Raw genomic sequence first — 13,218 nt, forward strand, 5'->3', positions numbered from 1 at the left:
CACTCCCTGCCGCGCGTCCCACTCCCTGCCGCGCGTCTCACTCCCTGCCGCGCGTCTCACTCCCTGCCGCGCGTCTCACTCCCTGCCGCGCGTCTCACTCCCTGCCGCGCGTCTCACTCCCTGCCGCGCGTCTCACTCCCTGCCGCGCGTCTCACTCCCTGCCGCGCGTCTCACTCCCTGCCGCGCGTCTCACTCCCTGCCGCGCGTCTCACTCCCTGCCGCGCGTCTCACTCCCTGCCGCGCGTCTCACTCCCTGCCGCGCGTCCCACTCCCTGCCGCGCGTCCCACTCCCTGCCGCGCGTCCCACTCCCTGCCGCGCGTCCCACTCCCTGCCGCGCGTCCCACTCCCTGCCGCGCGTCCCACTCCCTGCCGCGCGTCCCACTCCCTGCCGCGCGTCCCACTCCCTGCCGCGCGTCCCACTCCCTGCCGCGCGTCTCACTCCCTGCCGCGCGTCCCACTCCCTGCCGCGCGTCCCACTCCCTGCCGCGCGTCCCACTCCCTGCCGCGCGTCTCACTCCCTGCCGAGCGTCCCACTCCCTGCCGCGTGTCCCACTCCCTGCCGCGTGTCCCACTCCCTGCCGCGTGTCTCACTCCCTGCCGCGCGTCCCACTCCCTGCCGCGTGTCTCACTCCCTGCCGCGTGTCCCACTCACCAAGAAGGTGTTCTGGATCAGTTTGTGGACGAACTCCGGATGGGCGGAACAGTTCACGTTCATCTCCGAACTCGGTCCGTGACTCGAATTGGCAGTTGTCGCGGTCGACTCGTCTCCCACACCCATCGAGTTGCGCCTGAACCGACGAAGGGGCTGGAACACCGCGGACGCGCTCTCCGAGCGGTCCACCACTCTCAGCAGGAGGACCAGGTCCAGGAGAAGGACCAGGGTGGTTCCAGCCGCCATCGCGCGTCGTGTGTGGGACGATTGTAAACTGGGGAGAAAATGCGACACACAAAGGAAGACAGAGGTCGGTGACGGTGTCGAGGAGACGGCAAAAAGGAAAACCTGAGATCAGGTCGGAGCCGGACGAGGCCGAGGACGAGGCCGAGGACGAGGCCGAGGACGAGGCCGAGGACGAGGACGAGCTGTCCAGGTAAACAGATCGCCAATGCTTGAGAGAAACCACTACTTCCGTGTCGCTTCACTTCCGGTTCCGGCCCTGCCGATTAAATCTGTCACACGGTGTGAGGGGCACCACGCACACACACGTCGACACGCAAACATTCCTTCATCATCCCTTTGGAAACACCTTTTAAACAGCCTCAGTTGTATCACACCGTCTGATCGAGCAGATTTTTTTAACCCGGAATCTCGAGCGCGTTATTTACAGCACTTATTACACTTTGTTGTTGTTTATTGGTGTTTTTTTAAATGCCTGCAAATCACCGATTACTGTACATTACTGTATCTTTAGACAGGATTTTATTAAAATAAAATTTTTTTTAAAAAGTCGACGTACAAAGTACATTACAGCTCGGTAATGTTTCGAAGGTTTTTTTTTCCCTCTCTTCTTCTTCTTCGTATAATGACGAGTGAACGTCGTTTGGTCCACCGTGCCCGTGCTATATCGACGACGCTGCTCTCCCACCTCCCTTTTGGGTAAAGAGTGAAAGAGCACGATTTGCCTCCTCTTTTGTAAAAAAAAAACAAATACCACGGCACATTTTACCCCCAGAACGCAATTGGAGAGAGAGGACAGCCGGCTTTACTTCCATATCGAACGACGGAGAGGTTCATGTGCAGAGAAAACAAGTGCGGTGTAGCCGGCGGTGGAGTGACCGGAGGTGGAAACGGCTACTCCGCGTCGAGACGGTTTCGCTGATCTCCGGAGCTAAAACTCGCTCGCAAGAGGCTCATTTACATCGCGATTGATCTGAGCAAAGCTGCTGTCTGTCGCGCGCGTTCATCAAAAACTCGTTGAGGAGCAACATAAGGAATAAAGGCAAGGCCAAAGAGAGTATCTGCAAATCGCGATGGCGACTTCACCGGCGGTGAGTAGGTGGGCGGTGAGGGCGAGTCAGTGGGCGGGGAGGAGGTGGACGGTGAGGAGCGAGTCGGTGGGCGGGGAGTAGGTGGACGGCGAGTCGGTAGGCGGACAGTGAGGGGCGAGTCGGTGGGCGGGGAGTAGGCGGACAGTGAGGCGGTGGGCGGTGAGTAGGTGGACGGTGGGGCGGCGAGTCGGTGGGCAGTGAGGGGCGAGTCGGTGGGCGGGGAGTAGGCGGACAGTGAGGCGGTGGGCGGTGAGTAGGTGGACGGTGGGGCGGCGAGTCGGTGGGCAGTGAGGGGCGAGTCGGGGGGCGGGGAGTAGGCGGACAGTGAGGCGGTGGGCGGTGAGTAGGTGGACGGTGGGGCGGCGAGTCGGTGGGCGGGGAGTAGGTGGACGGTGAGGAGCGAGTCGGTGGGCGGGGAGTAGGTGGACGGCGAGTAGGCGGACGGTGAGGAGCGAGTCGGTGGGCGGGGAGTAGGCGGACAGTGAGGCGGTGGGCGGTGAGTAGGTGGACGGTGAGGCGGTGAGTTGGTGGGTGGCGAGTCGGTGGGCGGTGGGGCGGGGAGGCGGCGAGTCGGTGGGCGGCGAGTAGGTGGACGGTGGGGCGGGGAGTCGGTGGGCGGCGAGTAGGTGGACGGTGGGGCAGCGAGGCGGTGGGCGGCGTGGCGGTGGGCAGCGAGTAGGTGGACGGTGAGGTGGCGAGTCGGGCGGTGAGGCGGCGCGTCGGGAGGCAGCGAGTCGGTGGGCGGGGAGTCGGTGGGCGGGGAGGCGGCGAGTCGGTGGGCGGCGAGTAGGTGGACGGTGGGGCGGCGAGGCGGTGGGCGGCGTGTCGGTGGGCGGCGAGTAGGTGAACTGTGAGGCAGCATGTCGGTGGGCGGAGAGTAGGTGAACGGTGAGGCGGCGTGTCGGTGGGCGGCGAGTCGGTGGACGGTGAGGCGGCGAGTCGGTGGGCGGCGAGTAGGTGGATGGTGAGGAGGCGAGTCCGTGGGCGGCGAGGTGGCGAGTCTGAGCGGTGGGGCGGGGAGTCGGTGGGCGGGGAGGCGGCGAGTCGGTGGGTGGTGAGCAGCGGGGCGGGGAATCTGTGGGCGGCGAGTAGGTGAGTCGGGCGGTGAGTAGGTGAGCGGCGAGTAGGTGGACGGGGAGTCTGTAGGTGGGCGGCGAGTCGGTGGGTGGTGAGCAGCGGGGCGGGGAATCTGTGGGCGGCGAGTAGGTGAGTCGGGCGGTGAGTAGGTGAGCGGCGAGTAGGTGGGTGGGGAGTCGGTGGGCGGTGTGCTATGTAAAAAAAAAAAAAAAAAAAAATGTGGCGTTTCCAGAGCATGGAATCGTTTTACAAACGAGTTGGTCCGATGGACCAAATTTTCATTTGTTTTCACAGCTTTGTTGTATACTCACCTGCTGTACTCCTTCAGCATTAGCTTACCTTTAACCAAGCCCAGGTGTGCTGGGGCGGGGGGGGGGGGATTTATTTTGTAATGAGATCGATTCCGTGGTAAAAGGACTTGTTAAGCTGCTTTATACACCCTTCATTTTTCGTATTGATATTCACAGACATTTTTTTACTTGCTTCAAGAGTATTACAGACTTGGACGATTGGTGTTTATTATTCGAACTGTGAGAGGAAAAAAAAATCCTCCGTCCAAAAAGAACCGAACAAAAAGAAAACATGTAGTACAAAGAGGGCCCACACACCAAAAGTCGAATTGCAACAAAAATATTGTTACGGATCTGGAAACCATTTGTATCCAACATTCAGGTCCCAAAAGTTAGTTATGCTGGTAAGTACGTGTGAGACAGGTCCCTTCCTTTTGTCTCGTGGGAGAGTCGAATATGTGTGTTTTGATGTTTTTTTTTATAGTTAGGTTATTACATCTCACCACCTGCCCCTCACGCTCCATCACCACCGTTGGCTGCTCGTATCTTGACTTGCCGAGAGGGAGGCCTCGCGATCCTTGTCCTTGGCTTCCACGAACGTTCCACACGCAATGGTGGCTTCACCACCAAACGCGTGTGGAGGGGAGGGGCAGCTTTCTCCTGGCATGGCTGAAATTCCGCCCAAGAAGGCTGTGCCCATAGGATCCTGGCCAATTATAGGTGAACAGTGAGGTGTGCTGACCAAGGCCCCTCCCCACTGAGGGAGGTCCATAAATTCCAGATACTCTCTGAGGCGTTGTTTGGTGGGTTGCACGAGAGTTCCGAGAGGTTCTTAAGGGTTTTTGCTGTTACGAAGGGGTGGTCACGAAGAGTGGTCACAGGAGGTCTATGTTGCTGTTACGAAACAGTTTTTTGCTGTCACGAGGGTTGAGCAGAGGGCCATCAAGGCGGCGAACGTGTCTCTGCTGGCCCTCCACAAGGAAGGACAGAGCGACCCTGACCCCCCCCTCTCCGTGGACCCCGATTGTCTCTCTCTCCGTGGACCCCCGCCGCATCGCGGAGCACGCCCTCCCTCCGATGGTCAGGTACCCACCGAACTCTGACCCCCAGCTTGTCTCTCTCTCTCATCAGCTGGATGGTCCAATAAAGAACTCCGGGGTTTCTTTTCTTTTTGTGCGTGTCTGCGTGTGGGCCCCTCTTTAAGTAGAACTGAATTAGTGTTTTTGGATCATTGTAAATACTTCCTGCATATTCGTGTTAAGTCTTGCCTTTGGCTGTCTTTTACTGTAAATAAATTATTAGAAATGTTCCCAGCTCATTTCCGTCCTTTCTTTATTTGGTCCAGCATGGTTCGTATCTGAGTTTAGACAGGGTTTCATCCCCAGTAATCGGTACATCGTAGCCGGAACGTCCTGGGCAGGCCCGCTCGACTGCATCCGAGCTGGAGCTGGAGTTGGTAGGTGGAAGTTGATATTCTACCGTAGCTGGTAGAGTGATCCGGTTCGACCAGACATTCCGAGGGAATGAATCCCTGGTAGCCAAGACTGCATGGTTACTTAGGTGTATTGGATCTGGACAATTAACCCTGCGCCACGCGGTCGAGATATTGGCGTTTCACAGTCGATTAATCAACCCGCCGGCTCGCGGAGTTATCCGGAGCGACGGCCTATAATTCCGTGGAGTCTGGTGGGAGACGGCGTAAACTTCCTCAACTAGCGGTCGTTCTCGCCACCGGCCCACAACAATATATTACTTGGTCATAAATACCTGACCAAGCAGACGGCAGCCTTTCAGGTGACTTGTTATCTGCATGTCAGAAATTAACTCTGACTTTAAAATAAAAATTTTAAAGAAGACTTTATTCCACTTTTTCTCCAATTCAGTAATAAATTGTTCAAATTCAGGGAAAGAACAACCCTGGAGTTAAAACTGTTCCAAATTCTCACAGTTCGAATATTAAACACCGATTGACTAAATCTATAAAACTCTTGAAACAAGTAAAATAAAAATGAAAAAGACAAATGTCACGCCCCCCCCCGTTGTTTTCGTGATTTTACTGTACAGAGTTAAAGGACTGCCAGTCAGCCATCTTTGATCGGATCGCAAAATAAAGTGAGGTAAATGTGTATGCCATCAAGTACTGTGTTTGTGCTAAATTTCACCAAAATCGGACAATGCATGTTCAGGAAATGGTTGGGGACACATTTGAGTGTCAAAATGGCTGCCAGTCGGCCATCTTGCATCTGATCTTCAAATGGAAATGACATGCATGTGAAGACCTGCGTACAAGAAGTACTTAAGTCACATTTAAAAAAAAAATGAGCTGGCACCAGTACTATAATCTAAAATGGCCAGAGCATCATTTGATACCAAAAAATTCTTAAAATAAGTACGCAAGTCCTGTATATTGGTATATGGTCATTGCTGAATTCACTAAAATGTAGTGCAAGAAATACCCAAGTCCATAATGTTTGAGCAAGAAGTTCCTCAGTCCATGACTGTCCAATCAAAATGCTAGTATGTGTCACATGACAAGCTGTGAAAATGGTGACCATGGAGGCTGGACAGCATGATGTGAATGAGGATAACCCTGATAACAGCCATGACGGGGGCAAAAAACGTAAAAGAAACTCTGGAGACTGGGCTAGAAAGAGAATGAAGGATGCCAAAGCATCAGGTATGTAGTTTCTATGCATTATACTTTGCTGGTACTGAAAAAGGCACTACATTCATCATCAGCTTTTGAGCTCTCATAAAACTGTGCATGTGGCAGTGCGATGCAATGCTGTGCTGACCCAGATTCCCCATGTATTGGATGTATGTACACTGTACAGCCCCATGAGACACAGTAAAAATGACTGTTTGGCAATCAAAAATGAGCAATAAAGAGCTTTGTGTGTTAAAAGTACCCAAGTCCAGCCATTTTGTCGCAAAAAGTACCTAAGTCCAGGTATTTATCCACAAAAAGTACTTGAGTCCAAAACTAATTTTCTTTGTAATAAAGGATTATTTTTCCCCCAAAAAGGGTTTGTCTGCTCTGTATAGCCACTGGAACCAGCAACAGGCTCCATAGTATGTGCCACCTTTAAAAAAAGTATCTGCAGCATGTTTTGAAAACTTTGATCCTCAATATCTTAAAAGTGTTATTTTGTGACTAAAGTACTTCTTGCACTCAGGTCTTATAATGTAAGCCATCATTTATTTGTTTGCCAAGTTTGATGAACATCGGTAAATGCATGTCCAATAAATGGTTGAGGACGTGTTTGATACCAGTTTTTTTAAGTTTTTTTTTTTTAATACAAATAAAATGCCCGCCAGTCTCCCAGTCGACCATTGTTGATCAGATCGCAAAATAAAGTGTGGGGCATGTGTATGCCATACTGTTCTTGTGCCAAATTTGAACAAAATCAGACCATGCATGTCTGAGAAATGGTTGCACATTTATGTCACAAAATGGCCAGGAGTCAGCCATCTTGGATCCGATCTCGACAAATGACATGTTTGTTTACAATCATGTGTTTTTTTATTTTATTTTATTTTATTTTTTTTTGGGCCAAGTACGAATAAAATCTGTTCATACATGTCCGAGATATGGTTGCGGTCAGATAAAGGAAATCCATTTGATCGAGTTTGGTTTGTTATATAAACCAAAAGATCTCTAAAATTAATGTTTACGTACCCATAATAAATTTTGTTAACAGAAATGAGATCAACCCTCAGTCTACGTAATTCCAAGGTATTTTGATATGTATTGCCCAAATGTTCAAGTGCAGGTATTCTGCATGAGAACTGCCTTTGTACTGACTCGATTAGTTTAATATCCCTAATAAAGTGTGGTAACCAGACTTGTGATGTGTATTCCAATGTATGTTGTACAAAAGCATTTAAAACTTCCCCCCCCCCCCAAAAATTAATCCCATCTCCTTGGTTACAAAGGATCAAAGCAAACTATTCATAGAACACTAGCCTTTTTCAGTAATTGTTGTACAATGGTTGGTAAATTCCAAATCTCTACTCATGACCCCTAAATCCTTTATGCTGTCAACACTGTTCATCTTTACACCGCTGACTGTATAACGTTTAAAAAAAAATTTTTAACCTCCAAGGTGCAAAAGTACACATTTTTCAATTGCATCTTGTTTGTCCAAGGAAAAAAGTTGGTTCAAATCCTTTTCAAGTTTGGCTGTTTCCCAAATTTCCTTGTATGAAAAGCTATCTTAGAATCATCTGCAAATGTAAAAACTGAAATACTCTTGAGTACTTTTAGCAAAGCATTAATATCCATCAAAGCTAGAAGAGGACCCAAAACGCTACCCTGATGAACCCCAGATTTTACTAACACTTCGCCAGAGTAATCATTGCTGACCACAACTCTCTGCGTACGATGAGGTAAACGGGCCTCTATCCGACGCACAAATTTCCCACGAATATGAAAGTTAGAAACAATATTGAGAAGCTCATAATGGGATCCAGTATCAAAAGCGTTCGCAAAATCCAAATATACGATGTCCACAGATTTTTCCCTTGTCTACCTTCGTTAATCCATTCATTGAGACAAAGCAATAATTCCAGTGCTGTAGATTTATTCCTGATAAAGCCATGCTGTTCATTAATCATTTTGTTTAACTCCAAGTAGTCCAGCATTGTATCCTTGATTCCATAACTTCACATGAGACACATAAGACTAACAGGCTGATAATTAGATACACATGATAGACAATCTTCTATTTTGTAAATTGGAATAACATTTGCTTTGCTCCAAATAACGGGTATTTTTGAGGTGTGGAAACTCGATTCGAATATTGATGGGATAACCTCGTTCAAAAGCCAACCTTTTCATTTAGCATGATGGAATACCATTTGGCCCAGATGAGGTTTTTATTCAGCAATTTGGATAAATACTCAAACTTTTTCCAGTGGAAAACTGCACTCTGTTAAATCAGTCGGGGAAGTAACGCTGCAAAATGGGAAACATTTTACCATCATCTACAAAGACTATTAAAATGTTGATTTAAACAATTGGCTTTATCCCCATCTTAAATTAATTTCTCTTTTTTATTTATTTTTATTTTTATTTTTTTAGAATTTGCAACTTGGATATCAGAGTAATTTCTGCTTTTATAAATTCCAATCATTAGCTTCCAGTCCTTTGTTTTCAATTGTCCTATTGTATTCTCTTATTTTTTTTTCTCCGAATAATTTTAGTCATCACACGAGGAGCATCTCTATCGACTGTATTTCCAGAATGCTTATATTTTTTTTGGCAACCTACATTTTCTCCTTTGCAAATTTATAATGCTGTGTGGATACTTTTTAAAGTTCAGCACAAAATTATCTTAACATGTACATCGTTTGAATGAACAAAAGTGGTGGACATTTCCTCAATATTTCAACAGTCTGCAAATTGATTGGGCCAACTATACTGCTCTAAGCATTCCTTCATAGCATGACGATCACTTTTTCGATAATTTCTAATTAAGACCTTTCCTACCCGTTTAACAAAAACCATATCCGACGTGCACTCAATTTTGAAAAAGATCACTCCCAAAAAAGGCCGTCAATTGTTCGTAGTTATTAATTGGTCCATTTTCGGATTCTAAGACCAAATCGAGTAAATTGTTCCCACGAGTTGGACTTTTATCTGTTTTAAACCACTGAGGATAGAAAAATTTAAGAAATCAAAATCGTGTCCCTTCCAGACTACTTGAAAAATTGAAACATTTGGAAAATTGAAATGCCAACACTAAAACAGATGATGGTTTGAGTTTGTTTCTGAGCTAACCCAAGACCACATTGGTTGATTGTGTGCATGCTGTCACTTAAGATATCCTGCTGTTCCTCAACATCTTCATTTGTCAGTTCCTGGTCCTCGTTATTCCCGAGATCTGAACCCACCTCCATTTCTCTGGTTTTTGAGGTTCACTGAGCTATAATAAATATTTCATGGTTGTTCTACCTCTGTTTTCGCAGAAAAGCAAAGACTCTCACGTAAAGAAAACCTCTCATCCAAAACCGTCGCTGTTGACTGGTCTGAGGCAAAGTGCATTGGGAGTTGGACTTGGAGTCCTGCTCTGTTTTGCTTCATTCTTCCTTCTGTTCTGCAATGAGGCATGTCAAATCGGATCGAGTCATTAAGACTTGATATTCTGAATTGCCAGAGTAGTAAGTTGTTTCAGGTGATACAAGGCCTAATTAACTGGGAAGCTGTTCCCACAGTCCCTTGAGTGCTCATAAGTTTGTTTTGGGGTTTTCATTTATTTGATCATTATATAATCCTTGATGAGCCACACCCAAATAGAAAAACCACAACCTTTCAATATGATATCTTGTCAGTTTTGAATGAAGCCTTTTGTGAAACTGATACAATGCTGTGAATTTAGAGGCCTCGTGCTTTTTCTGCATTATTAATGTAACCAGCCTGGTAGGTTTGTGATATCAACTGGTATCTCCTTAAGATCGTTTTTGATTTCTGAAACCTGAAGCGACAAACTTTGTGGCTAATTGTAGGGCCAAGCAGCAAAAATGGCAGCTGCACTTGAGGAAGGTAGGGCGACGGTGTTGCCCTTGTCAAGACTGGATGCTCCCTCTCAAGCCAACGAAGGTGGCTTGGTGCACATCTCTGGTCCGTTGAGTACCCAGCAGGTCCGTTTACCAATGTTTTAACATTTCACTGTCAATTTCCCGCAACATGTTTCACTCGGGCTGATGCATTTCCTTTGTATTAGGACAAGCACAGGGACTCTAAACGGAGGTTCATGTTGATAAAGGACTACTCTGAGAGCAATGAGAAATGATGAAATGTTTTTTTTTTAATGTGGAAAATGTTGCACCAACGAATTTGGAGGAATGGTGTTCTCAAACATTAGAGTGGTTTCGTTTGTTTTTCATTTGGTAAGAACAAAGGCAGCACACAGGCAGTGTATTAAAACTGGATGCATGAAGGTGGTTGATATACTGGAAGCATGAGGATAGTTCAAGTTGTTGTGCACCTTTATTTAAAAATATACTTTTGAATGGTGGCCCCAACACCATGTCACATTCTTTTTCTTTCTTTCTTTCTTTTTTCCAGCAATTGTCTCCCCCTCACTCCGCTTGCATGCCAGGAGCTGTTTTTCAATGCCAATTGACCACATATGCTTTTGACTTGTTTTTTTTTTTGTTTGTTCAAATATTAGGTTCTATTATACCTTGCACTACCTTTATTTAATTTAAAGGAAGAACCGGGATGGCATTTGGAAGAGCGCATACCTTCTCCAGGCTGAACAGCTGACGTTTTGTATCCCACTGATGGGTCGCATCCACATCCAGATCTTAACCAAAATCTAATAGGCTTGTTCTTGTCACCAACCCAACTCATCCACTAAGGGTCATCCGATTCCATCCACAGTTTTTATTTATTTATTTATTTATTTTTTGAGATATCATGCTGTATATTGTTTTTGGCCCATCGCTCAATGGTGAAGAATCACTTGGAAATTCTCGTGTACGGATCTTCACCAAAATCGAAAAAAGTCGTCCTTGTCACACTCAACCTGTCGACCAAGTTCTGTCTGAATCTGTCCATAACAGTTTGAGATATCCTGCTCACAGACAGACAAATGGGTGAAAACATAACCTCTCCCTTGTGTGGCGGAGGTAATGAATGTGCCAGAGTTGGCACGCTGATATCAAATCGTTTTGCAGCTTCACCTTTTGTAATCTGATGAGTTTCCAAAATTAGCTGTTCAACACGTTTAATGTTTTCTTGAGTGACAGCAATTTGTTGCACGTGAATCTCGATCGCTCACTGACCCTCGGCCATTTTTGAACCCACTCCTCCATTTGAACACAAATTACATGAGAGATGAATGCATTTCCAAGATGTGTCGACTCTGCTGTGGCTTTCAGCTGGTGTTTTGATGGTCTCCCTTACAAGGAGCTTGATGGTCTGCCTCTACCACAGCAAATGTGACTGTTAGCTGCCGTCTTGGTTTATCCCAGAAAGCTTTGACCAACATTGGTGTAATTTCCTCAGGGTAGGCCACCATGGTGCAAAATTTCAGCACTGAACTATAAGTGTAACCATTTTACTTTTCTCAACATTGAACCATCCCCAGTTGTTGAGCAATTGTTGTGCATGCATCGTGACCATGATGTGAACCTTCAGCACCAAACCGAAGTGTTTGTGGGAGAAAATGTACAAACTGGAATATATTTTGGATCAAAGAACTTAAGAAAATGAGAAGAGATGACAAATGAACTTGGGAAGGGATGTTGAGGTGACAGAGGCCCATGAATTGGTTTTGAAGAAAGATGTGAAAGGGACAGTTTTATTATAAATGGTAGAATGAAGAACTAATTGTGCTGGTGAAGGCTGGTGTCAGCAGACAGGTTGAACAATGGACGGAATCGACAGGATGTTGATGTGTACTCATCACCATGGGACTCAACGAGACTGACATTTCGGGTGTTGTCGCTTCATCCGAGCAAAAGTGAAGAACAGCGTTAACCCCTTGTCTGATGAAGGGTTGCTGCCAGAAATGTCAGCTTCTTGCTTCCAACAGTGGTTGGCATACTTCATTTGACATCTTGTTGATTTTAATCCTTTTTAATAAAAGGCTCTTGTGTCATGACTAATGACTTGAAGCTATATATTTGTTTAAGTTTAAAATCAAGTTTCATAGACATTAAATCCCCTTTTATTATTATTTATTTTTTATTTAACCGGGTTCACACCTTGCTTCCCTCCCCAGGTACTGCACGACCCAAACTACGATGTTAAGGTGTACGCTGTGAAGTTGAAACGCCAGGTGGAGATGTTCCAGTGGGTGGAACATGAGGACAGCAGGTGTAAACCCCACCCACTCCCATCTACCCCACCAATCATGTGCTAGCAAATTACCAATGTCACTTGCATTCCGAGCTCTTGCTCATATCGTGTGCTTCGGAGTTGTGGATCGATTTGTCTATTGCTGAATCTTATTTCGATATTTTCTAAATCCGATCCAATACCTTCAACATAACACCTTTTTCAGTTGCTATCATGTCCCTTGCCAAGAATCTCCTTATGCAATCCAGTCGGGCATTCTAAAGGTGAAATTTAAATGTTTTGCATTGTTTTGTTTTTATTTTATTTATTTATTTTTATTTTAGCACTTCTGAAGATGACACTCACACACGATATACCTACTGTGAGTACACCTTTCCATGCGTACATTTGTTTTCACAAACGATTTGGGGGCATGACGATATTAATGTGTGCAACAAGCTAAGTCAATGGCATACATACTGTACATACAAGTGTTCCAATGGTTTTGGAATTGTTTGAAATGAAAGCTGTGGGATCTTGGTCCTGCTGTACAAACACAATTTGTATGTTTTGGTTTTGCTTTTGTTTGATAGATGGGGTTATAAGGTGATGGATGAACGGACACCAACAGCACATTCACCTTTTGAGGAGACCCTCAGATGTCGCAGTCATTGATTTGTGCCCAAGTTGTTGATCGGTCATGCTAATATCTCAAATGCTTCCAGATGACTAACTCAAATTTAAAACTTGTCCCCTACTTCTGCTGCCACTACCGTTCCATACATTAACTGGAACAGCACTCTGTGGAGAGCATACCTCTATCAGGCTGAACAATTTACATTTTATATCCCACTGATGGGCCGGATCTACATCCGGACCTTCATCAAAGTCCAATTGGCTTATAACCGACCTAACTTGTCCACCAAGTTTTGTCACAATCCATCTACAACCTTTCGAGGTATCGTACTCTAAATATATATATATATATATATATATATATATATATATATATATATATATATATATATATATATATATATATATATATATATATGAATTCAATGGAGAATTTTTAG

The 13,218-nt window shown here is 46.1% G+C and overlaps 2 protein-coding genes across 5 annotated transcripts in view; one reads left to right on the forward strand and one right to left on the reverse strand.

The window, feature by feature from the left end:
* Positions 1–926, reverse strand: part of SORT1 (sortilin 1) — a 64,313-nt gene extending 63,387 nt beyond the window's left edge. For both annotated transcript variants that reach the window (XM_085863527.1, XM_085863526.1), the window contains exon 1: positions 654–926. In XM_085863527.1, coding sequence (XP_085719653.1) covers positions 654–899 — 246 coding nt within the window. In that variant the 5' untranslated portion in view covers positions 900–926. The remainder of the gene's footprint in view (positions 1–653) is intronic.
* Positions 927–1,608: 682 nt separating this feature from the next.
* TMEM43 (transmembrane protein 43) overlaps positions 1,609–13,218 on the forward strand; it is a 38,563-nt gene continuing 26,953 nt past the window's right edge. Inside the window, exons 1-5 of one of the 3 annotated variants that reach the window (XM_085863530.1) lie at positions 1,609–1,987; positions 9,325–9,462; positions 9,862–9,996; positions 12,087–12,181; positions 12,487–12,524. In XM_085863530.1, the coding sequence (XP_085719656.1) occupies positions 1,970–1,987; positions 9,325–9,462; positions 9,862–9,996; positions 12,087–12,181; positions 12,487–12,524 (424 nt within the window). In that variant the 5' untranslated portion in view covers positions 1,609–1,969. The other 2 variants (XM_085863531.1, XM_085863529.1) reach the window with 2 other exon arrangements.

Source organism: Eptatretus burgeri, chromosome 18 (genome assembly GCF_056783735.1).
Source record: "Eptatretus burgeri isolate ZD-2024b chromosome 18, Ebu_testis_v1, whole genome shotgun sequence".
Lineage (NCBI taxonomy): Eukaryota > Metazoa > Chordata > Myxini > Myxiniformes > Myxinidae > Eptatretus > Eptatretus burgeri.